General features: G+C 54.1%; 1 protein-coding gene across 3 annotated transcripts in view; it reads right to left on the reverse strand.

Moving 5' to 3' along the window:
• The window catches only part of PEAR1 (platelet endothelial aggregation receptor 1), a 59,965-nt gene that overhangs the window by 16,858 nt on the left and 18,640 nt on the right, over positions 1-24,467 (reverse strand). For 2 of the 3 annotated variants that reach the window (XM_074981128.1, XM_074981129.1), the window contains exons 2-8: positions 7,462-7,557; positions 5,816-5,920; positions 5,157-5,257; positions 3,758-3,850; positions 2,164-2,410; positions 1,729-1,852; positions 1,343-1,479 (exon numbers count right to left, since the gene is read on the reverse strand). In XM_074981128.1, coding sequence (XP_074837229.1) covers positions 1,343-1,479; positions 1,729-1,852; positions 2,164-2,410; positions 3,758-3,850; positions 5,157-5,257; positions 5,816-5,920; positions 7,462-7,556 — 902 coding nt within the window. In that variant the 5' untranslated portion in view covers position 7,557. Of the gene's footprint in view, positions 1-1,342; positions 1,480-1,728; positions 1,853-2,163; positions 2,411-3,757; positions 3,851-5,156; positions 5,258-5,815; positions 5,921-7,461; positions 7,558-17,660; positions 17,728-24,467 lie in introns of all 3 variants that reach the window. The other variant, XM_074981127.1, reaches the window with a different exon arrangement.

The raw sequence follows: 24,467 nt of genomic DNA on the forward strand, positions 1-24,467 counted from the left end.
AAATTTTTTCCGTTTGTTGGTTTTAAACCTGCTAACCTATTCATTTCGTTTCGTGGCCCCTAGTTCTTATGTTATGGGAAGAAGTAAATAACTTTGTCAACAGCACTCAGTAATGCCAGCAGAGCTGGTCTGCCAGAACCAGGGATAGAACCTGTGAGCAGAGGGTCTAAAGTGGGCTGTCAGCTCATGCTGTAAAGCAGAGACTTCACTCACCCCAGATGAGGTCTCAGTGCCTGCAGTTACTACAGTGACACAGACCTCTATCATATCCCCCATTTGGGCCCCTCTTTTCTACACTGAAAGCCCCAATCCTTTTCAGCTCTCCCCATTCGGCAGCTGTCCTCGTCATTTTTGTTGCCCTTTTCTGAACTTTCTCTCATGCCAAGATACCTTTTTTGAGAGGAGGTGACCACATCTGTGTGCATTATTCCAGATGTGGGCATACCAGGGATTCATACAGAGGTGATAAGATATTTTTGAATTCTCTATTCCTTTTTTTAATGGTACGTAACATTCCGTTGGCTTTTTTGACTGTTGCTGCACATTGAGAGGATAGATCAATGGAAAAAATCATCTGTTGACCGAGCTACTGCTGCTCAGAAATGTGAATTGACTATAGTAATGGAAAAACCCTCCTACATTTCAGTGCTAGACCGGAATAGCTGTAGCCCCATTACTCTACAGCTGAGTCTCATTTAGAAATGATTGAAAAATTTTCATCTCTCCAGTTTTCTAGTGGAAAACTCTCTTGTGACTAAACCATTTTTTCCACCAAATTGTGTCAAATTCAACAAGATTTTGATGATTTCAGGAATGGAAAATTATGATATTTTATTGTGAAACCACTTTGCCTTTCAAAAGGCACTTTACATTCATTTTTATACTAAAAAGATCAGTAGTTTTGCACTGAACTGTGTTTGGGGAAAAATTTCAAATTGTTGGCTTCTTGTCCCAATTTCAGATGATTTGTTGTTTTTGTTGTTGTTGTTAAAAATCTTGACCTGTTTGTATGGGATGAAGAAATCAATTTTTGCAAGCAGCGCACCCCTTAATCAGGGGGAAGAAAATGTGTCCCTGCAGGGAGCTACTCCAGAATAGCTGCAGTGCTTTAAATTCCCACCTTAACTTAATCCAGATTAACTCCCCTGTGTGGACAAACCCTGAGAATATGTGTGTCACAGAGGGGCGGCTTTAAGTGAGCAAAAGGCTCTGCAGACCATGTGACTTAAGGTGTCTAGCTATGCCTCACTGACTGAGACAGAGTCCTTCCATGACGTGGCCACGCCTCTCTCCCAGCCTCACCCCAACTCCGTTGGTTCTCCATGTGCCAGAGCCCACTCACCGCTCGCCAGTGTAGCCCAGAGCACACTGACAACGCCCTGTGACTGGGTCGCACAGCCCGTTGTTGTGGCAGTGACATTCCCCCAGGCAGCCTGAGCCGTACCGCCCCTGCGGGCACGGGATGGAGCAGATGGTGCCCTGCAGACAAGAGAACAGCAGCGTCAGGGCAATGACCTCTCAGGAAAACCAGGGGACAGGGCAGGGATGGGAGTCTCTGAAGAAGCAGAGAAAATGGCCGAGCCGGCATCCCCCCAGCCAATGCACCGAGCCAGCGTAGGGCTCACTCAAGGCCACCTGGGTCCCACGGGTGTGAGAGCTGGGCATGGGCTAGTCCCCTTGCTCTCGGAGACCAGGTGGGGCTGAGCTTGAAACCCCCCCAATACGTACCATCCATCCTGGAGGGCAGGCACAGAGGGTAGTGGTCTGGGGGTGGCAGATGCCCCCGTTCTGGCAGGGGCAGTAAGCTGGGCAGCGGAGCCCGTTGGAGCCGCTGAGGCAGGAGAGTTCGCAGCTGGAATGGCAGAGAGATGGGTGAGGGACCCGGCCTCGGCTGCGGAGTCCTTCTCAGTGCTCAGGGCAGCTCGAGAAATCCCATCCAGGGCTCAGAACCGGTGCCCCCTAAAATGGGGACAGCTCAGATCCCATTTCCACCAACCTCCCTTGAGTCAGCCCAGACCCTCGCCCTGAGGCTGGATTGGAAGTGGCCCCCCTTTCAGGGGAACAGCCCCAGATCAGCCAGAACCCCCGCTGGGCGAGCAGCTCAGAAGCAGCACACCCTAGAAGAGCAAGGCCCTGTGTCCCTTTCCCCACGCCCGCACTCACTACGCGCCTGTGAATCCCTCCTGGCACAGACATGCCCCGGTCTCTCGGTGGCACTGGGTCCCATTCTTGCAGTGACACCGCAGCTGGCAGCCCTCGCCATAGGTGCCTGGGTCACAGGGCTCTTTGCACATGGTGTCCTTGTACCCGGGCGAGCAGATGCAGGCTCCAGTGAAGGGGTCACAAGCTCCCCCATCTCCGCACTGGCAAGGGTTCTCGCAGTGGGGTCCCCAGGACCAGCTGTCACACCCTGGAAGAAGGAAGCAGCTGTGGAGCAGTGTCAAACCCTTTGTCCTTCTGCTAAGGCTCTCTAAGCACAGCCTGAGGAAGGGAACCCTGGGAGGGAGGATCAGAATCTCAGCTCCCTTTTACAGGTAGGGAAACCGAGGCACAAAGCTGGGAAAGGTCATCCTAAGCATCACAGCACACAGCCAGAAATGGAGCCCAGGAGCCCTGAGTCCCAGGCCCTTCTACTCTAACCACTAGCCTTCCTTCCCCTCCCAGTGCTGGGAACACAACCCAGGAGCCCTGAGTCCCAGGCCTTTCTACTCTAACCACTAGCCTTCCTTCCCCTCCCAGCACGGGAACAGAACCCAGGAGTCCTGATTCGCAGCCCCACCCCCTCTCACCCACAGACCCCGCTGCTTTCCATTAAACACATTCGCTCAGCTAATGACAACTTAATCGTTATTGCTTCTTTCGAACCATTTTCTAGGCCTTTGTCCGGAAACTGCCACATGGAAAAATGTGCTTGATTGTTTTAAGTGGTGGTGTTACTGAGCAGCAGACAAGGAGCTGTCACTCGGGTGAAGGGGAGAGAATTTAAACCAGGATGAGCATAAGGCTGAATCCAGAGACATCTTCACGAGGGAGACAGGGAGGGAGGAAAGAAAGGAGAAGGGGCAGACAGCGGGACCCCTGAGAAACCCCCTCCCCGCCTGGGGCTGCAGCCCACGCCTGATTGTTTCCTACCCAGCTGGTGAACCCCTGTGCGTGGGAACGCACTACCTCAGGCAGGCGCCTCAGCCCGTGGGAAGGACACAACTGCTCCGAAGCTGGAGTCTGGGTTTAATTTGGCTGCTGGGGCGGGGGCGGAGGCCCTGAGACCCAGGCAGGGATGCTGGGAGGGGGCAGATGGGAAGGAGCCAGGGCTGGCCAAGCAGGACTCTGCCTTGGCATGAATACCCACAATGCCTTGCTCCCGCCAGCACATGGTGCACTGACGGCCAGTCTCCTCTCCTAGCCCACCCGTCGCCTCCTCCCTCCCTCCTCAGCACCCCCATGTCCCCTCCCTCCCCATCCATTCCACACCCCTTCCTGCCCTGCCCAAAGCCCCTCCCACCACCCCACAGCTCTGCTTTTCTCACACACACCCTCCCCAGATCCCCCCACTGGCGAGTGGTCATCCCAGGGCCTGCTGCCTGGCTCAGCCTCCCACGCTCGCTGAGCGGCGCCGGGAAATGGCAGCTCCCCCCCGGCCTTGTACGCCCGGCTGGGCTTCCACAGGCAGAGCCCAACCGCCGCTTCTGTCAGAAGGCCGTCACCCTGGTGCACAGCCCCCAGCGTGCCGTGGGGGCGCCAGGCCTGTGGTACTCACTGCTGGAGCAGTCGGTGCCCCTCCATCCCTGCTCGCACTGGCACTGGTCAGGAGCCACGCACCTCCCATGGACACACTCCTTGGTACAACTAGCTGCAGGGAGAGGAGCAAGCAGAAGGGTCATGCGAGCTGCTCCAAGATCTCGTTTTCTGAACTTCTCACCTGGCATTTGTAAGTCAAATTTCACCCCCAATTTCTGAAAGGCAGCCACCTCTGGGGTGGAACACAGCAGCTCTTTAACAATGCTCAGCAACACTGCACAGAAATCACTCAGCCAGCATTGAAATGCAGCTACCTCTAGGGTGGAACACAGCAGCTGTTTAACAGCACTCAGCAATGCTGCAGAGAAATCACTCAGGAAAGTTAGCCCCTGTAGGGTGCTCAGCAGTTCTGCACAGCTATTGCTCCCACGGAGCTGAGATGCAGCCACCCCTGGGTGGGGGCGGCACAGCAGCTGTGGTAGCCACTCAGCCAGGTTTCCCTAATCCTTGATCTGGAGCAGGGGACCACAAGAGCGAGTTAAATCCTAGTGCAACCCACTATAGGACAGGGGTGGGGTGGGGCCTCTAGTGTCCAGCGAGCCTTGAACAGCCTCCACTGCACACCAGGAATAAGCCCTTGTGCATTCTTCTCTGCCCACCCCTGAGTCAATCACTCTCCACCCCCGGCTTGGCAGAAGGGATGCAAAGCCGACGAAACACACAGCGATTTCTGGGTGGGTCTGAGTCTGCTGGGGTGAGTAGGTGGTGTGAGGGGGCTGTCTGCCAGGATCAGGAGAGTTGGCAAAGGACAAGCAGCCTGGCCTCAATCAGCTCCAGAGCATACTGGCTTCCCAGCATGGATTCATCTGGCAGTGGCCAAGAAGGGTCCCCTGGTGGCCAGGTGGCCTCCAGCCATGTGTCTGCAGGAAAGCTGGCAGCTAAGCCTGCATATGAGAAGCTAGAAAGCCCAGAGGCATGGAGAGAAATCTGAGAGGGCAGGCAGGATGGGGGCGGATCAGGAAGAGCCAGACAGAGCAAAGAGCCAAGTAAAAAAACGTGTCCCCTGTGGGGTGGGTCTGGTCTCTGGGTTCCTCCATTGCAGAGGTGTGATTTCTCAGAGCGTGGAAGAGCTGGGATGTGTCTGGGGGGCACACAGTGGGGAGCCAGGGGACTAAGAGGACTGGGCTAAGCAGATATAGGGACACCCCATTTTAGAGCTGGGGAAACAGAGGCACAGAATGGGTGGGGGGCAGGGGGATCACCCAGCAAATCAGTCCCAGTGACAGAAATGGAACCCAGGAGTCCTTCACCCTGGTGTGTGCCAGCTGGCAGAATGATACCCTTAGATCCCTCCTATTTCTGCAGGAGCCCTGTCTCGCACTGCACTAAGGGATGCAAATGCAACAGGACAGACTTACGGACGCAAACATCTGTGCTCTCGTAATAGCCCTGGCAACAGCGGTACCTCTTCCGGTAGTCGATTTTCACTGCCTGCCGATAGGCTGTCTTGTACACAATCCTGCACGACACAGAGCAAAAAGCAGCGTCACCCCTGCAGGCAGAATGTTCATGGAGAATAAACTGCACCTGGGGAACTCAGGGCCACAGCAGACTGGTAGGGCTCACCCGGAGAACTTCCTGCGTTGAGGTCATGTCTCCCACGCCAGATACAATTAGCCAAATGCTCCTGAAGAGCAATGAGATAACAACGGCGTTGACCTGGGAGACTTCTTGCTTCTGACTGGGTCCAGGTTATCTCATCAATGGGAACAGACCAAGGTTAACCTCTGGAACTCACTGCTGCTTATGAGTAGCCAGGTCAAAACAGTGGAACTCCCTGCTGCTTGTGAGGAGCTGGCAGGACCCTACTGTCAGAGGGCTGTGCCGGAGTGAGCCCACTGGGGCTAGCCCATGGGATTCTGATGCCGGGGGCCATGCTGGGGACAGCCTGTGGGACCCCACTGCCAGGAGGCCGTGTCAGGGTCAGCCCAGGGGATTCCCAGAGAACTTTTGAGGACAGCGAGTGGAGGGTCAGAGGCCATTTGCCAGGCCCTGCAGGGAGAGGGGCGCTTCTTACTTGCGCTGGGTGCACAGCTTGAAGAAATTCCAGGTCCCATCACACGACTCCTTGGAGGCCTGGGCGTAGGGATGAGCGTAGGACTCCTTCGCTGCTGTGGTGAAGCTGCCAGGGAAAATATAGAGCCGCTTTGGTGGCAGCCCAAGGGTGGCCAAGAGAAATGGCTGATTCCACCCCGCCCATGGTGGCAGGGCTGTGGATTGGTGACAGGGGCTTTATAACTTCCACGCAGGACACCTGGGTTCCAGTACCCCTCCTAGCATCCCAATGGCATCAGCTGGTAGCTTTGGACCAGACAAAGCACCTGCCCTATCCCAGGGGGCAGACTGAGATAAAACAAGGCCTGTAGCACTGTTGGCGGCTCCTGCTGCTTTTTGCAAAGCCCCAGCTCCCATAGTTGTGAGATTATGGGGGCTATTTCTATCCATCCTGGTCAGGGAGCAAAGATTGGAATCGAATCGCAATCCCTAGAGGCCCCAGGAGAGCAACTTTTGTTATTTTTTAATCTCAGAATGTTTATGCCACTCTCGCAATTTTGTTCCAATTCCTGACTCACAATTTTGAAGGCTGGAGGTTGGCAACACTGGTAGTGGTATTGGCATCTCTAGGGGCACAGAGGGATCATTATGGCCCATAGTGCTCTCCAACCCTGGCAAAGGGCTGTTCTCCAAGTAGATACAGAGACAGCATCAGAGTGATAGTCACACTTCTGGGGCACACAGCTCCCATGTACGTGACAGCAAAAAAGCCAGCCAGGCCAAGCCTGCCGTGCTCCAGACATGGCCACGTACTGTCACAGCTCAGCGTGCTGAACTCTTCACAGACACGGATCTAGCCCTGAATAGGGTCTGGTGGCCAAACACGCTCTGAGCTGGAACCAGAGATGAGAGGTCACAGATTTTTGGCCTCCTCTATCTGTCTGTCTCCAGCTGTTGCCTCTTGTCTTCTATTAGCCTCCTTGGGGCGGGGGCTGTCTTTTTGTTCGGTATCCGTACAGCGCCAGGCACAGGGCAGGGTGTTGGTGGTTCTGATCCACACCTGGGGCTCCCCCATGGAACCACAATACAAACAATACATCAGAAGAAGAAACGCAGATAGGAGAGAAAGGTGAGCAAGATGGAGCGACCCAGAAAGCAAGCAAGGAAGAAAGGCTCCATTACTAGGATCTGAGATGAACCCCATGGGCTCTCAACAGCTCAATGATGTCGGGACAAAGGGCAAATGGCCTCAGGGCCCAGAGATTCACAAGGGCTCCAGGCTCTCAGCCAATGTTCCCTCTAACCATTTTTCATCTTGGTGCAGAATAAATTTTGTTATGTGCACGGAGGCACGTGGGGATGTGCACTGCCATAGAGACACACACTGCCAGCTGTGAGCAATCAGCTAGTCAGCTGAGTGGCCCCTGAGTCTCTCCTGGATCTCTTCTCCTGAATCAGTGCCAGAGCCCCAGGTGACTCTCAGGGAAACCCCTCCCACTCCTTCTAAAACCCCGCCCCTTCCAGGAGTACAGCGCCAGGCCCCACCCACCTCACCTAGGGCCCGGCAATTCGGTCGGTCCCCTGGGTCTCAGTGTAGCAGAGCGGCAGGCCCTGTTATCAGACCCTCTGGCCCATCTCACCCAGGGCCCAGCCTCCCCCACGCCACACCTTTCCCAGTAGCTGCAAACATTGGGGTCGTTGGGGTTGAGCGCAGCGGCCAGATGCACCTGCAGGCCCAGCAGAAGGACCACGCGCAGCTTCATCCTGGTGGGAGGAGAGAGAAATGAAGAGAAGTTAACGGCGAGGAAGGAAACTCCAGGCCCACATGCAGTGCGGGCCGGGGCTGCGGCCAGCACGGGTCATGCTGTAGCCTGGATGGGGTCAGCCAGCCCCACAGCCTGGCAGAGGACTGAGCCCCACATTAGGTTCTTGTGAGAACAGACCCGGCCGTCTCCGGCAGCCCACGCTACAGAGTTACTACTGAGGCCGAAGTGCAGAGCTTTGCTCTTTGAGCTAAAGGAGGAATTTTGTCAGCTGAAAGCAGTAGTAAGTTGTTACCCCCTTGTCTTACACCTACAGCTGTCGACAGAGGCTTTGGGAATCAGGCAAGGTTCTTTCACACTCCTGGAAAGGGGCCACATCTTGTTTTATCTATGCCCTAAACTGAGCCAGAGCAGGACCCAAACCAACCCTGCCCATCCCAACAGAACAAGCTGTAACCAAGTCCGCCTGGCCCCCCAGCTGATAGTAAAGGCCAGTCCCAGAGTTAAGGTACCCAAAGCCCAAGCGCTTACCACTCAGACTAAAGGGGTAATTGTCTCCACCGTGACTCAGTCACCAGCCCTCAGTTAACGAGCCAGCCACTAACCCCATTAATACAATACCCACTGGATTGTGCATATTGACATGCAGTGCCCCCTCCCCCCAAGGTGTTCACATTTGGGACCTGAGATTCCCACCCCCTTGCCCCCAGGTCTATGCTGAGGGTAAAACCACATCCCAGATCTGAGCATCGCCAAACCTCCTACTGACCTGTGCACACGGTCCCCACCCCACCAGCCCTTTCACAGCCCATCAGAGTAAAGGAGTTACTGGTCCCCCACCTCCGCCGCAATGGGAGAGTGGCAACTAGCAGCCTTGCCCGATCTGCCCTCAGTGACTGGGCCAGGATCTCAGATGGGGGAGCCATGGCCAGGCTGGGGCTCGCATGTGTGACCACAGTACCCACAAAACCTCAGAGGAAGAAAGGGGGCAAGGGGAAGAAAGAGGGTGGGCAAGGGAGAGCACCGCAGAAAGCAAGCAAAGCGAAAAGGCTCCACTACACAAAGCTGAGATGAACCCCGCCCCCCCGGAGGTCTCAGCAGCCCACTGATGGGGGTGGGGTAAAGGGGGCACCTGGACAGAACCCCAGTCCTGCTGCAGTTCCCTGATTGTTGGACCATTCTTGTTGCATCCACTCAAGGTAGGTTCTTACATCCCCCACCACCAGGGTTCCCTCTCATTTTTTCCATCCCTGGGCAGAATAAATTTTGTTCTGCGCACCATGGCATGGTGTGACGTGCACCACCATAGAAACACGCACTGCCAGCTGGGGGTGGTCTGCTTACCAGCGGGGCGCCACCTGAATCTCTCCTGGCCAGCCGCCCCAGCACTCAGCTTACAGGGAACACTGCTCACCACCGGACCTTCCAAGCCGCCACCTCCTGTTCTAACTCCCATCCAGATGGACAGTCCCCTCCACTGGGAAGGAACAATCCCCCAAAAGGTCCAACACGTCTCCCCAGCATGACAGGCTCTTTGCTTGGCTGGCTTTTCTCGGGCGACGCCAGCCGCAGCGTGGAGCCCTCTCCACGCCGCCCGCCTGCCCGCCAGCTGGGAGCGAGGTGCAGGAAGCCCAGCATGAAAACAGGAAGCAGGCTGGGTCAAGGATGCTTCCCTCCCGTCCCGGCTGATGGCACCGCCACGTGGGTGGACAGCAAGGGCTGCATCAGACCCAGGCTTCTAAGAACGTCCCAACTAGAAACACAGCGGGCCTGCACGGCCGGGCCTGAACTCCCATCTACCTCCCACCCCTCTCTGTCTCAGGGTGCATCTACCCTGCAGCTGCAACTCCCAGCCATTCCATAGGCTCTGCTCAAGATAGCCCTGTAGCCTTGGCCACGTGTGGGTGACAATGCGGGGCACTTGGGGGGTCTGCAAAGGGTTTGCAGGAGGAGGGGGCGGCACTCAGAGTCCCTGGGGGTTGCTGGTTTAACAAGGGGAGAGTGAGTTTCCTGTCGCAGGGACCAGCACAGAATTCCAACTCGTTCACTGACGCCTCTGACACCAGGCTGGGCGCTGGACTAATGCAGGTGAATGACAAGGAGGAGAGACACCCCGCTGTGTATTTGAGCAAGAAGCTGCAGCCCTGGGTGCAGAACTCTGCAGCCACAGAGAAGGAACGTCTGGCCATGGGGTGGGCTCTCGGGAAGCTGCAGCTGTACCTGTTTGGGCAGCACTTTGCTGTGCACCCTGACCACTCTTCCCAACATGGCTGCATTGCGCGAAAGGGGCCAATGCCAAGCTCCTGAAGTGGGGCCGGCTCCTGCAGGGTCATGACATGGAGGTGGTCCATGTCAAGGGGAACAACAATTTCATAGCTGATGCCCTATCATGCAGGGAGGGGCCAGAGCTTCCCCAGGTCACTGGCTAAGTGACCCCACTCAGTTCAGACTCGAAGGGGGAGGATGTGCGAAGTTGGGGGTGTGGCAATATTATCCCCCAGGCTGGGCTGAATGTGCTTCCCACAGAGAACAGAGACCTCAGAGACAGGTGACCACGAAACCCAGCTTGGCCAGCCGGTTCCGACCAGTGGGAGGGAGGCCGAAGGCTGCAGGAAGAAGACCCTGCAAAGGACGGATGGGTGGAGATGTGAAGAGAGGGGCCCAGGCCATCCTGGTTACCTGGGGACAAAGGACAGGGGCGGAGCTGCTGGATCGAGGGGTTTTTGGGCCGGGCAGAGAGAGATCAGGCAGATGTGCTGAGGGCCATGAGGCCGATGGGCCTGAGAGTTCCTGGGCTGTGTTAAAGTTCTCAATAAACCCTTCTATTTGACGCTGGCTGAGAGTCACTCTGGTCTGCAGAACAAGGCTGCATTATTCCCCCCGAGAAGTGCAGACCCCAGGGGTCCAGACCGAGTGGACTCCCTGAGGGGGCCCACGGCAGAGACGCGTGCTGAAGGCTCGGAGAGCTGGAGGCTCGGCGGCAGAGAGGCTGAATCCCTGAGAGAGTGGACCGCCATGAAGGGGCTGCTGGACTTAAGGAGGTTCCCCTCAGGGACCGTATGGGCAAGCATGGGCATGCCCTGTGAGTCCATGACAGCCATCCAAGCAGGTACCTCAGGTCTCAGGTGAGTCTATTTTTAGCACACTAGCTCAAAGCTAGTATTGAGTCTGTTCTGGTCTGGCTCTGGTCTGAAGAAGTGGGTCTGTCCCACAAAAACTCACCTAATAAACCATTTTACTAGTCTTTAAAGTGCTACTCGTCTGCTTTTTGTTTTGATAGTATCTAGACTAGCACAGATTCCTCTCTGTTAGCTCAAAGCTAGTACAGGTACATCCACCAAGCTGAAAATCACAGCTCAAGCTGCTGCGTAGACATAACCTCATATGCAGACACCAGATTCTTTGAGGCAGGAACTGTTGTTCAGTTGCCTACCTGAGCAGCAGCAGGGTCATGATTAAAGCTGAGCAAGTGATGGATTTTTTGGCTCACTCCCTGTTCTGAAAATTATTTTAAATATGTCGTTTGAGGGTGAAACAGAACTTGTTCGACATTTTCAGTGAATCAGAAAGCCAGAAAAAAGAAACCACTTTGGGCCAAACAACAAGCTTGCTTTCAGTTCGGAGCCTTTTCTCACGCTTTTCCCTTCGTTTCTTAGAATGAAAGGCATTTTCTAAAGGACAAGCTGCTTCGAATGGCAAAATCTGAAAGCTGCCTTGCGAAAAAGGCAACACAAAAGGTTTGGATTTTTCCTGAAGGTCTTTGTTTTCCTCCCCCAGTGAAACGCTTCGATGGAACTGATGGGACTTCACATGACGTTTCGGGGTTGCCAAATCAGAGCTTTGCACCAGGAAAAAAGGTTGCAGATGAAAAATTTTGCCTCCCTCATCCTGCTCCCTACCTGAACTCCCAGGCTGTGGTGTAACAACCGGTCCCATCTGCCAGCACAAAACAGGACACACCGTTCCTGGGAACAGACTGGGTTTTGACCCCACCTGGCTTCATTCCCCTCATACAAAGCCTGAACCTACCTCATTGTCATGCTCAGCCTTGATCTGTTACTTAACACAAGTGCATCAGGCCAGAACAGTGGCAGGTCACATGGAATCATGCAGGCGCTGGGAGGAAATGATTCACAGCCGAAGCTCTGCAAAGAAGCAGAGACATGGGGCATGGAGTAATCTGGGAGTCGGGACTCCAGGGTTCTACTCCTGGCTGTCACGCCAGCACATCATGTCCTGCCTCAGCTTCCCCACCTGCACAACAGCAGTCACGCTTGGCAGCCCTTGGAGGTCCTTCCATGGGAGGCTTTAGGGAAGGGCAAAGGCTTATCCTCAGCACAATCTACTCAGGCTCTTTCTGGCTGCATGAGGGCCAGCAGCAGGACTCTGCTTCCAAAACTGCAGGCTCCCCCTGGAACCCAACTGCCCTGGCCAAAGTGCAGAGACACATTTCCCCTCGCCTTGTTCTCCACTCTGCAGAACCCAGACAGCCAGGCCAAGAGGTACATCTGCACATGGCATTTGGCTAGCAAAGCAATGCCGACGGAAGACCGTGCCCCACACAAATCCAGCTCTGGGCATTGGAGCTGAGGGCTGTGGGCTCAGGGGAGAATAGGGGGCTGGGCTGAGCATCTCAGGCTCATGAGTTTGCTGGAGATGGACAGACAGACATATGATGGCGAGAGAGTGGACAAGTTCTCCAGAGCAGTGGGGGGCTCAGAGTTCTGCCAGAGGGTCCATTAACTCATTGTTTCTCAATCTTTTTATGAATAAAAGAATTGTACTTATTTTATATTCATCGAATGTTTTTATTTATCCTTTTTGCACAATCATAAGTACAATGGCAAGTTTATTGCCTGTGGGCCATTTCTTCCAACCAACCAGTGACAGTAAAGTTGTTTATGCAAGTGTGTTGCAATGGCAGAAAAAATGTTGTGTGTTTGAAAATTGTAGGTAGTGGGGGTAGTTATATTTTTTTAAAGGGGTGCTTTATAAAACAAACAGGTTGAGAAACACTGTTCCAGAGGGTACTGAACTGCGAGAGGGCTGGACCGCTAGATTTGACTTCTCTGCCCGTTCTCTCTCTCCCTGCAATATTTAGGAGCCATATACAATTTTTCAAAAACATATCCTTTGTCCACCATGCACCCTGTGCTCACCCATCCGCTCACAGTCAGACCCTGACCGGCTCTCTTTCTCGCAGCGAGATCTAGCCCCTAACCGGTAATTCGCCTGCCTTAAATTCAAGACTTGCAGCCTGGGCCCAAAACTTAACTAGCTTATTCATTACAAGGGCAATTTTCCCCACCTTTGATATTCACAGGAATGAGACACCTCCGACTTAATTTGCTTCCTCAACTGGTCCTGCTAGTGACAGGTCCCGCATTCACTCCCGCCCCCCGCCCCACCGCTGCCCCACTATACAATCCTTGCATTGTGCATTTCCACTCCAAATCCATCTGCTGCGGTGGGTTTTACCCATGAAAGCTCCTGGCCTAATACACTTGTTAGTCTCTAAGGTGCCACCGGACTGCTTGTTATTTATGAAGTTACAGTTACAAACTAACACCACTACAGCTCTGAGATTTGACCTTATTTTGATATAACCAAAAAATTAAGGATAACAGTAGCCAGTGCATTTGTCGTGTGTTATAATATCAATCAGTCCCATTCACCCTGAGTTCAAAAGTTTGGTAAACCTTAGTCAATCAAACCACTCAAGAGAGATCAGTACCTTTAACTGTATTTTGCAGATGGGGAAACTGAGACACTGGGGAGGCAAAGTGATTTGGTGATGCGGGGGAACCCAGATGTCTGGTCTCCCGGTGCCCCTCTTTAACTCCTAGGCCTGCTGCTTCCCCGTAGCAAACTCGGTCTCTGATTGCGACATGCACAGCTATGCTACTGCACAGGGTGAGATATTCTTTGGCTGGCTGGAGGGTGGGAGACTAGCATAAAAAAATAGAGATGTCTATAAAGAAATAAGAAAAAAGCCGAAGTGGCGGATGGGCTCTCAAATCCCCTAACGAGCGTTTGGCTACTCCGTGCAAACACACAACTCTGGGCCTATCCGGAGCCCCTGGGGGCAGGCCCGCCTCTGGCTGGAATCTATAATTAGAAAATGATTTGCTTAGATTTTAAATCAAGAAGCCAGCTGGCTCCAACAGGCTGAGCTCAGACTTGGAGTTGTAAGAGTCCAGAGAAACCCAGCCCCTTCCTCTCAGAGCTGCTCTTGCCTGGCCGGGAGAAGATGTGGCTTGGAATAGAACGGTGACTCAGGAGCAGGGTTCTTAGCTGAGCTTGGGAAGGTCACTTCTCGAACAGAGGCTGAGTTAGACAGGAAGGGCTCTATAAACCCCCTGCTTCAGAGCCCGAGCTAAAGTCTCCGTGTTAGGGGTCAGGAAGTAAGCTGGTCCATAGCTGCTTAGAAGCACTCAGTGTAAGCCAATGTGAGATGGGATCCTGAACCAGGTGACCCAGGCAGTTTAAGGATTGCTCAGTGGTTAGGATGCCATCCTAAGATTTACAAGACCTGGTTCAGTTCCCTACTCTGCTACAGACTCCCTGCATGACCTTCTGCTAGTCACTAAGGCCCATTCTCCAAATGTGGAAACTGAGACACAGGGCAGCTAACAGCACACCCCCACCCATGGGGGTTGTGTGAAGAGATGTTATTAAAAGGTCCAAGGTGGGCAGATGGTGATGGTGGCAAAGAAGCTCCTCTGAAAAAAACCTGGGTGTGTTCCCACCTCTCTCTGCTTATTACCATACCCAAAAGGCCTTGGCACACTGCCCCATTGAGCTCTGAATTCATTGGCTCAGCAACCCAGGAGAAGCACTGCAGATACTGTGCCCCATGCAGATTAGTCTGTACCTGCTGGGATAGCCATTTTTTTCTGTCTGCCAGGAGTTGGACTGAGGCCCACCAAACTCCTTGCACATAGGCAGCCTGCAGGTGGGGCTACGTTTGGATGAGGGATCCATATTGGGACCAACAATGATCCTGAGGTAGACAGTGCTCCCCCTGCTGGAGAGCTGGTGGGTGGCATCTCCCGTGCTTCCCGATAAAGTTATACCAGCATAACCTGCAGTGTGGACACAGTTAAACCAGTATAAAGCAGCCTTGGACCAGACTAGCTAGCTCACTCCCTGAGACACGCAGGAGTATCTGCCCCAGTATAAAAATCTGGCTACCAGCCCTGCTGCATCTCCCAGTCAGAGGTTGTCCTGCTTTGACTTGGCTGAGAAAACTGGGGTGCACAGCCAGGCATAGGTGTGGGTACAGGACCCACACAGAGGGGCCCTGCTCCTCCTCCCTTGGCACAACATGACGATGAAACCAGTCAGTTAATGAGGGTGGCTCTAATGAGCAGCATTTCTCTTTAAAGAGAAACCCCCATGTCGCCCCCTCCCCTTCCCTGTAATAGCAGTGGGAAAGTAAAACCTCTTGGTATTTCCTGTCACATGAGGGGAGGGCAGGGGACACCCCACAGACAGCAGCGCTTCCCGAAGGGGAGCAGGGGGTAGGAGACCCCTGAAGCAGAGTCCGCCATGGGCACAGCCTCCTTGCAGGATTCCCTCTATTTTTTTCCATCCATGAGCAGAATAAATGTTGTTATGTGCGCCGAGGCATGTGCAGACATGCACTACCAACAGTAACACAGGCTGCTGGCCGTGGGCGCCCTGCTCATCAGCTGGGCACCTCCTTCATCTCTCCTGGGCAGCTGCCCAAGCGCTCAGCTCACAGGGAACACGGCCTCCGTGCCCACCCGGGCCCCTGCACGCCCTTCCCTTTGGCCTGAGGAGGGAGAGTAGCTGCTGTAGGGTTCAGCTCTTTGCTGAGCAAGCGTTTTGGGCCCTCTCATTCCACTGGCCCTGCCCTGCACACAGACCTCCCGCACAGCTTCGCCTGCAACCTCCTCACACTCCCCCTGCAGCTCCTCCCCAGCCTTGGCCAAGCTCTCTGCTCCACCACAACCCCCGGCCCACGCCACACGCCACAGCCAAGGACACTGGGTCAGGCCAGATCCCCTCCCCAAGAAAATCAGCCAGACCACATTCCACTGTAGGTTCCTCGGATAATCTGCGTGACAGCAGCACCTTGAACTCAAGCCCCTGTTGTGCCATAACACGGACGCTGTCCCTGCCCCTGAAGGGCTAGCATGAGATGCTAAGTAAGGGAGTGGAAACTGAGGCACAGAGCAGGCGCATGAGTTGCTCAGGGCCACCCAGCTGACCACTGACAGTCAGGAACAGAACCCAGGCCTCCCCCTGGGCAGGGCCATACCCTAGCCGCTAGGCTACACTGCCTCCCATAGGTCTACTTGCAGAGTTAGGCGCTGCGTGGTGCCTTCAAACCGTTCCCAGCCACTAAAGAAGCAGCCCCCGGAAGACACCTGCAATTGATTAGGGCCAGAGGATGCTGCTTCCTGCTTGCTCCCCTATGCACATGATTCATGATCCCCACCACGCACCCCCTCCACACAGACCACCGTGGTCGTGAGACCCCTTCATAAGCCTAACAGCTTGGAATGGGCTAGTTCCCTCCCTCCTGGGCACCGCAAGGCTGCAGGCAGGTGGGTGGGAGAATGGGGAGCGGCAGCCCCAGAAGTGGGGATGCACCGCCCCCGTCTGAGCGCTGACCCCTTGGGCTGGGCTGCTTGGATCAGAACCCTGGCTGGCTTCCCAAAGGCTGGGTCAGCCTGCTGAGCGTGCAGCTTCAGAGCTACAGCCCTCCTTGTGTCTGAGTAATGACAACCAGAGTCGGGCCGTCTAAAACTCCTTCCTCTTCCTCAGCACCGGGGGAGCGTTCAAATTCATCAGCCGGGAGGCTCGCGCAATAGTTTTGACCACACTGCCAGCCAATCCACGTCGCAGATTCCCCGGTGCCCTGCATCCCTTAAGGATTTTGTGGTCTATCTGCCAACAGCAATCACCTACCACCGAAATACGGAATGTGGCTGCTGCCTGCCAGTCACATAGGGATGCTGGATGGGATCGCTCCCCCAGCACTGAAATGCAGCCACCACTGGGGTGGAACACGCCTACTGTGTAACAGCACACAGCAACGCTGCCCAACAGTTTAGGGCAGGAAGCGAGGAAGAAGAAGACGGGCAATTTAGGGGGCCAAGACAATCATCCGAGCTGGAATTTGGCCAGGACTCAGGTCTGCCATCCCGACTTATAAAAAGGGAAGTGGGTGGCTATGTGGTTCTGCACCTCATCCCTGAAAGACCAGCCCAGCCACTACCTTAAACTCAAGCTCAGTATCTACTCTAGGGGAAGAGTCCCATTTTCTAGTCTCCTTGGCTATCCCACCACACACCAGGGCTGAGCCGGGGCCCCAGGAGGCACCCCAATACTAGCACAAGGTACAACAGAAATTCTAATGCTCGCCAGGCCTCAGGCTTCCCTTGCCATTGCAAAGCTCAGACCCAGGCCCTGGCCTGGCTTTTTCCCAGGGACCTGTTTTATTCAGTTGATGGCTACTGGCTAAGAAAGCAACTGGCCCACAGCTCCTCCCTCCAGGCAATTAGCACTTGGCCATCCATTGCCTCAGCAGCTAGGGAATGGGTCCAAAGTGGGAACACAAAGCCCCAGCCTTCCGCAACCAGCCGGCTGCAGCCCCTGTGCTCCTCCTGGGGCCTGGGAGCTGCCTCCAGCACTCTTGGCAAAGCTCGGACTGGTAAAGGACACGGGCTTGGTGCAGCCCTGCTCAAACCCTCTCTCGCTTCCCTTGCAGCCTGGGGCAGGAACCTGCAGTTTCATGCACATTTATAGGGGAATTCCCTCTCTGCTTGGGGGCTTGCAACACCAGGGATCTGGACAGATCCCCAGAGAAGGAGATACCAGCAGACAGACCGCGTACTAGTGTGCGTGGAAGGCACAGGACCAGTGCTCCCTGTAAGTGGGAGTTTGTGCAGCTGCTCAGGAGAGACTCACTTGCTGCCCAGCTGATTAGCAGAGCTCCCAACAGCTAGATTTGGTTTCTACTGGTGGTGCACATTCACACATGCTTTGGTGCACACAGAAAAATTTATGCCACACCTGGATGGAAAAGATTAGCAGGAAAGTCGCACAACAACCTGTGCCCGTTGTTCTTACCTGGGAGAGCTGGGGGCAAAGGAGAATCTCATCTAACTAGCCCATGCTGGGTTGCCTGTAAGACCTGCTGATAAGGAACAGAAAAAAGGCCATTGGGGGCGTTACCACACGCTTGTGCAGGTTCAGGCCGGTCCTTGTTCTTCCCACAACCCTCTGCCCCAGTAAGGGACCTGGGGAAACAATTTTCTATCTATTCCCTGATGCATACATCCATCTACCTACCCACCTAGCTCCAGCCACTCCCTGTCAAGCTACTGCCCCCCCCAACTTACCCATTCTCTATCAATCAACCCCGTGCACCCTCCGGCTAACCCTCCATTCCCATTTCTCCACACCCTGTCGAGTTAGCCACATACCACCTTTTCCATCCCCAGCATCTGTCCATCCACCCATCCCCGCCTCAGCCGTAGCTACCATATGCCCTTCTGGGCTGCAGCCTGCCCTGCATGCCTCCCCATGATGGCCAAGCACCTGTGATGTTACAGCATTTATTTCTATGGCTCCTTGAGCAAGTTACACTGTTTTGCTCCACTGTGGTGTGGGCCACTCTCATTTTATAAGCTGGTGTGGCAAACCTATTTCTTGGCCAATTTCCAGCTTGGGTAAGCGTCCTGGCTCACTAAATTGCCCTTGCATTTTCAGTTGGATTTTTCTTCACTTCCTTCCCTAAACTGTTGCGCAGCATCATTATGTGCTGTTACATGGTAGGTGCGTTCCACCCCAGGGGTGGCTGCATTTCAGTGCTGGGAGAGCGATCCCATTCAGTGTCCTGGTGTGAGTGGTAGAAAGCAGCCACGTTCTGCAGTTTGGTGGTGGGTGAGGACAGTTGGTAGACAGACCCCCAACTCCTTGTGTCAGACTGGGTGGGCACAGTGGTTTAATCTGGGGCAGCAGGCAGGGGTACGTGGGATCCAGACCACAAGCAACCAGATGCAGCGGGAGCTAGGACAGGGGGCTAGACGGAGCCAGGCTCCACCAGGGCACAGCAAGCATTCTGAAGACTCCGTAATGCACCCGGGCTCTGGCCTTGGTTCACCCATCATGCCATGAGAATGTTCTCAGACCCCTCAGCAGAACAGCTCGTTGGCCCTTTAAGGGCGGACGCACAGAGCCCTGCATCTGGACCGCATCAGGCACAAGCTGGGCGGGATCTTGTAATTGAACAGTAAGATCCTCCCCATTAATCTCGGCTCCTCATTGCTACGGGGTTTTATTTAAACCGGCTGGAAACAGGAAGTGACCCTTGGAGCTGCCCCGTTACCAGCTGGAGGTAGTGTGGGAAAGCAGTGCCCTCACGTACCCCCAGCCCAAGTGCCCTGGTTTGCCTTCCCTATCCAGGAGGCACTAAGGGGGACGGGATGGAAAAGGGGCCGACCCCCCATCGCTGAGATTTGCCGAGGGTCTGATTCCCAATTACTGACTCTCTGCACTTGGAGCTGGGTATTGCTCTAGGCCACTGTTGTGTTCTGGGGCCAGGCCAGTCCTGGGGTCAGTTAGAGCAGCCTCAAGGTTGCTCTAACTTACGCTCTGGGAAAGCATGAGCATGTTCAGTGCTGTGTACTCCTGCAGCCACGGCCCTGAATCCTCCCCAACACTGGGAGCTGGAAGCAGGGCTGGCTGTGGGGGTCTTATGTTACGGGACTGTTTCCACTCATCCTAAGGTCTCTACCCACCACCTGGGTGCCCCTTAGCATCACTGGAAATCAGGCCCCCGGGACTCTGGGCTTCACTCAGAAGAGAGACCCTGAAGTGCCCTTCTTTGACGCTGAAACTGTAGCGGGAACATGGTGTCACACAGCTCACATCAGTCCCGGGGGCCTATTTGTTCCAGGGTTACTCAGGGTTATCCAGCAGCCCCGAGAACACTCTTGTCCCTGCGGACACTGGAGGCTATAGCCGGTCAGTGGTAACACAGTGACTCCTGCCCAGTGGGGTGACCATCCACCTGGCAACCTGGCTCGAATCCTGGGAAGGAAGCATGAGACAGGGTCCGGTGTAAACTGGCGCAGCTCCATTGATTTCGGTGCAGCTGTGCCCATGGATGCCAGCCGAGTCAGGATCTGGCCCTTAAGTCCATTTGCCTCAAGCTGTGTCAGTACCATCACCCCAACCCTCAGCTGAAACTCACTGACTCATTTCCGGCCCATGTTTCTGGGCTCACCTGTCCTGCTGTTTGCAGCACCACCCACTTTGCCATCATCACAAATCCCCTTAGTCCCCAGTGCTCTGCATTCCTTCTGCTGGGGGTCAGCATTTTTAATCAGACCGGTCTTAAACCAAGCCCCTCACTCCCCCGCTAGAGATTCCCTCTCCCACCAATGCCGCCACATGGGGACCAGGAGAGCCAGACACTGCCCAGATTAGCAGAATGCTCACCACACCCACAGCTGGCAGCCTGAGTTTCTACTGGTGGTGCACATCCACCCAGGCCGTGGAGCACTCAGCAAAATTTATTCTGCACATGAGTGGAAAAAATTAGAGGGAACATTGCTAGTGATCCCCGTGCCCCAAACCTCCGCTCCCACCAATCTCCAGGGACCCCTCAGAGACACAACCCAGCTTCCCACCAATCCCTGTGCCAAAGGCCCCCGACTCCCCGCTCATCCTGCGTTCCCACTGCTAGGGCCCCCCAGCTCCCCTCAATCCCCAGACTCCCCATACTTGTCCCCCACCTCACCCCCACTTCTCTGCTCAAGTCCACTCCACTAAAGACCCTCCAATATCCCACCTTCCCGCATCTCCCTGCTAAAGACCCCAAACTCCTGCTCCCCAGGGACACACCTTATCTATGGCTGGTATTTCCAGTCAGCCCAAAGGGAGTGCCGGGTCTGGAGCCCATTCGCTGGCACCCAGACTCTCTGCCTCTTTTGAGCTCATTTGAAAACTCGTATCTAGGAGCCCAATTCTCCTTGACTCTAAGGGCCGTTCAGGGCACTCTGGTGGCATAAGGGGCCTAAAAATGGGTGTCAGTGACAGGTGAAGTCACAGCTCTGGCTGCATTTCAAAGGGAGGGGTTATTTCTTCAGGCCTGTTACAAACTCTTATCATCCCCATCTATTGTCTGTCCAGGTTGGACCTCCCTAGTCCTGCACCCTTGGGACGTGACCAGTCCCAAACAAGGGAGTTTGCTGGACCAGGGGAGGTTAATTCCAGATCCTCTGCTGATGCACTCCCAGCTCTCCTAGGGTCGTCTACAGACCAGGCTGGGCTCCCCTCTGGGCTCTTTGCCCCGGCCCAGCTCTGCTGCTGGCCTGGCCCACCACCCCTGTGGCTAAAATCTCTGCCCCCAGATCCCCTGCCCAGTCACTAGGCTTCGCGCTCCCAGCCCCAGCAGCTGGCTCCTTTCCTGATTGTCAACACCCCGACTGCCAGACTTCCAGCCACTAGGACTCTGATTCAGGGGCTCTGTGGTCCTACCGGACCAGAGAGTCCCAGACCAGAGCGCTTCAAGCTGAATTCCAGCAGCACTCTGCTCTGCCCTGCTAGATGTGCTCCCAGGACCCCTGGCCCAGGACCACTTAGTGCTCCGGACTGCACAAGCACAGACCTCAAGACCATCCCTGCTCCAAAGAGCTTAATTCACTCCAAAGGATCCCTGGTTAACAGGTGCAGTCCTGTGGGATGTACGACTCCCACAAAGGACCCCCCTAGGATCTGGAAGGATGCTGCTTTTGAACGGCATTACTGTAGGACGGCAGGAACGCCTCCTGGAGCCGAGTCCCCTGCTTTGGGGGCAAAACGGGGTCAGAAATAACCTGCTTAAAAAGTAGGCCACTGAGTGGAAGGGGGACATCCCTGGGGCGAGCAAGTAACGTCAGACACAGACTTCACCGGCCAGCACGCTGAGTCAGAGCCAAGGGCTGGGAGGGAGCCTGGCATGCTCCGTTTGTGAGCTTGCTCATTTCTTTGGCAGCTCTTTGCAAGGGATGGGAAATCGTTGCTAATCACGATGCTAACTATGCAGTCCTCAGCAGAGCTGACGTGGGTGAGACACACAATTCCCAGCACCAGGGTCACTCTTGCAGAAGAGAAGAATGAGGGGGCATTTGACAGCAGCCTTCAGCTCCCAGAAGGGGGATTCCAAAGAGGACAGAGAGGCAGATGACAGAACAAGGAGCAATGGCCTCAGGTCATGGTGGGAGAGATGGAGGTTGGATATTAGGAAAAACTCTTTCACTAGGAGGGTGGTGGAGCTCTGGAATGGGTTCTGTAGAGCAATGGTAGACTCTCCATCCCTACAGGCTTTCAAGCTCCATCTTGACAAAGCCCTGGCTAGGATGATTGAGTTGGGATCGGTCCTGCTTTCAGCAGGGGGTTGGACTTGCCCTTCCAGCCGTAGGAGTCTATGAAACAACAGAGATAGATTCCACTGCAACGGACCAGTTTGACTGAAGTTTTTAGGGATTGTCTTACTTTCCCTATGACCAAACACCGCCAGGGATCCCTCTAAACTGAGTGCTTCAGAGGCTGCCCAAGAGAGATTCAGGTGCTGCCTCACTCATGAGCAAAGCAGCCACAGCCACCCACAGCCAACAGCAGGTGTTTCTACTGTTGGTGCACATCCACACATGCTTTGGTGCACAAAACAAAATTTATCCCACCCATAGATTGGGAAAAATGGAAGGAACACTGAACACCGCTCTTCTCCACTGAATGGGGAGAGGTAACTAGAGGGTTCCCCTGAGGTGTGTACTGGGACCAATCCTATTCAACATATTCATAAATGATCTGGAGAAAGGGGTGATCAGTGAGGTGGCAAAATGTGCAGATGATACAAAACGGCTCAAGAGAGTGAAGTCCAAAGCAGACTGCAAAGAGCTTCAAAAGGCTGGGACAAAACTGGGCAACAAAATGGCAGAGAATGTTGAGTAATGCAAAGTGCTGCACATTGGAAAACACAACCCCAACTGTGCGTATAGAACAACGGGGCCAGCACGCAGCCTTGAGCTCACACGACAGGGCTAGAAATGGCTGGAGTGTAACAGTATAACCAATATAGCTTCTCTAGCCATTTTGAGAGGCCCAGAGCTTGTCTGCAGCCAGTAACCGTGAAGCTACAAGTCACACACATTCCATCTACATTCCAGCACAATAGTAGCATATCAGGCTGTTAAGGAGACGGACCCCATCCTAGTGCCACCCACTGTCAAACAGATCACAAGATCAAAACAAAAAAGCAAAGTAGCTCTTTAAAGACTAACAACATAATGTATTAGGTGATGAGCTTTCGCGGGACAGACCCGCTTCTTCAGACCCTTCTTGACCTTCGTCGTCTGAATACTAAACCCCAGACTCTTGAGAGGCTCATCCTTGAAGCCTTTTTTGCTGACTACTGCGCACATGTGGCACACCAGGAGCGGGTCTGTCCCATGAAAGCTCATCGCCTAATACATTATTCTGGTAGTCTTTAAAGTGTTACTTGGCTGCTTTTTTGTTTTAATTGACAGCATTTCGCCTGGCAGGCAACAACTTATCAACGGCTGAGGTGGAACCACCATTCTCTGATGATCGTCTTCACTTTTCTACTGTGTTCTGTGTATTCTCTCTCTGGTTTGTAATTGCTCCTGTCTGATGTATAATTAATTTTGTTAGGTGCAAATCAGTGAAGGTGGTGGGTTATGATTGGTTAGGGAATTCTGTTACCGTAGGCTATTATTGGTTAGTAAAATTGTACTAAAATAATTAATTTAGAGAAGAGAAGACTTAGAGGTGATTTAATAGCAGCCTTTAACTTCCCGAAGGGAAGCTCTAAAAAGGAGGGTGAGAAACTGTTCTCAGTGGTGTCAGATGGCAGAACAAGGAGTAATGGTCTGAAGCTGAAGAGGGAAAGGTGTAGGTTAGATATTAGGAAAAACTACTTCACCAGGAGGATGGTGAAGCACCAGAATGCGTTGCCTAGAGAGGTGGTGGATTTTCTACCCCTTGAGGTTTTTAAGTCCCAGCTGGACAAGGTCCTGGCTGGGATGACTTAGTGGGGTTGATCCTGCTTGAAGCAGGGGGCTGGACTAGATGACCTCCTGAGGTCCCTTCCAGCCCTGTGATTCTGTGATTCTGTCAAGGCATAGCTAAGCAGGACTCAAGTTTCACTACTTAAAAACTGGGGTCCAAGAAGAAAAAGGAGGAGGAACAGAACATCAAAAGGGGAAAAAGAAGAACAGAATATCAAGGAGAGAAAGAAGAACAGAACCTCCAACAGAAGGGAAGAGGGAACACCTAAAGGATTTACCCCCAAGACCATGAGGTGCAGCAACCAGCATCCAGAGAGTGACTTTGTCTGTCCCAACAGTGGCAGTCTACCTGCCTGCCTTATCAGGATCGGTGAGCATGATACTGTGTGCCTAGCATGTATTCTGCTTTCTTGGCAGTTGTCAATAAATAGAGAATAAGAATATTACTGTGTAAGGCTTTTTCAGTGGCACAGACCCTGCACACCCGCCGGGAATTAGGCCCTGGGCCCTAGGAATTGGGAAAGGGTGGGAGTTTAAATTTACAGGGTCACGACTTGAGCCCTACGGATTGAGTAAAGGTGTGTGTGTCCCTGAGCGTGGAAGGAATGAGAAATTTGTGCAGGTAACAGTAGAGACATTCATGCTGGAGCTCGGAGACCAGGAGCCCTAACCATTGAACAACGCTTCTGCAAAACCCCCGCCCCTTGCCACTGGCCGCCTTCTCAGCAGTGGGACCATTTGGCATTGCAGTAGCTTCCCTGGGCTTGGCACCACCTTGTGCCAGGCACTGCACGGACGGAGCGAGGCACAGTCCCTGCTCCAGACTCATCACAGGCAGACTAGACAATGGGTGGGGAAA

The sequence above is a fragment of the Carettochelys insculpta genome, chromosome 30 (genome assembly GCF_033958435.1).
Source record: "Carettochelys insculpta isolate YL-2023 chromosome 30, ASM3395843v1, whole genome shotgun sequence".
Classification (NCBI taxonomy): Eukaryota; Metazoa; Chordata; order Testudines; family Carettochelyidae; genus Carettochelys; species Carettochelys insculpta.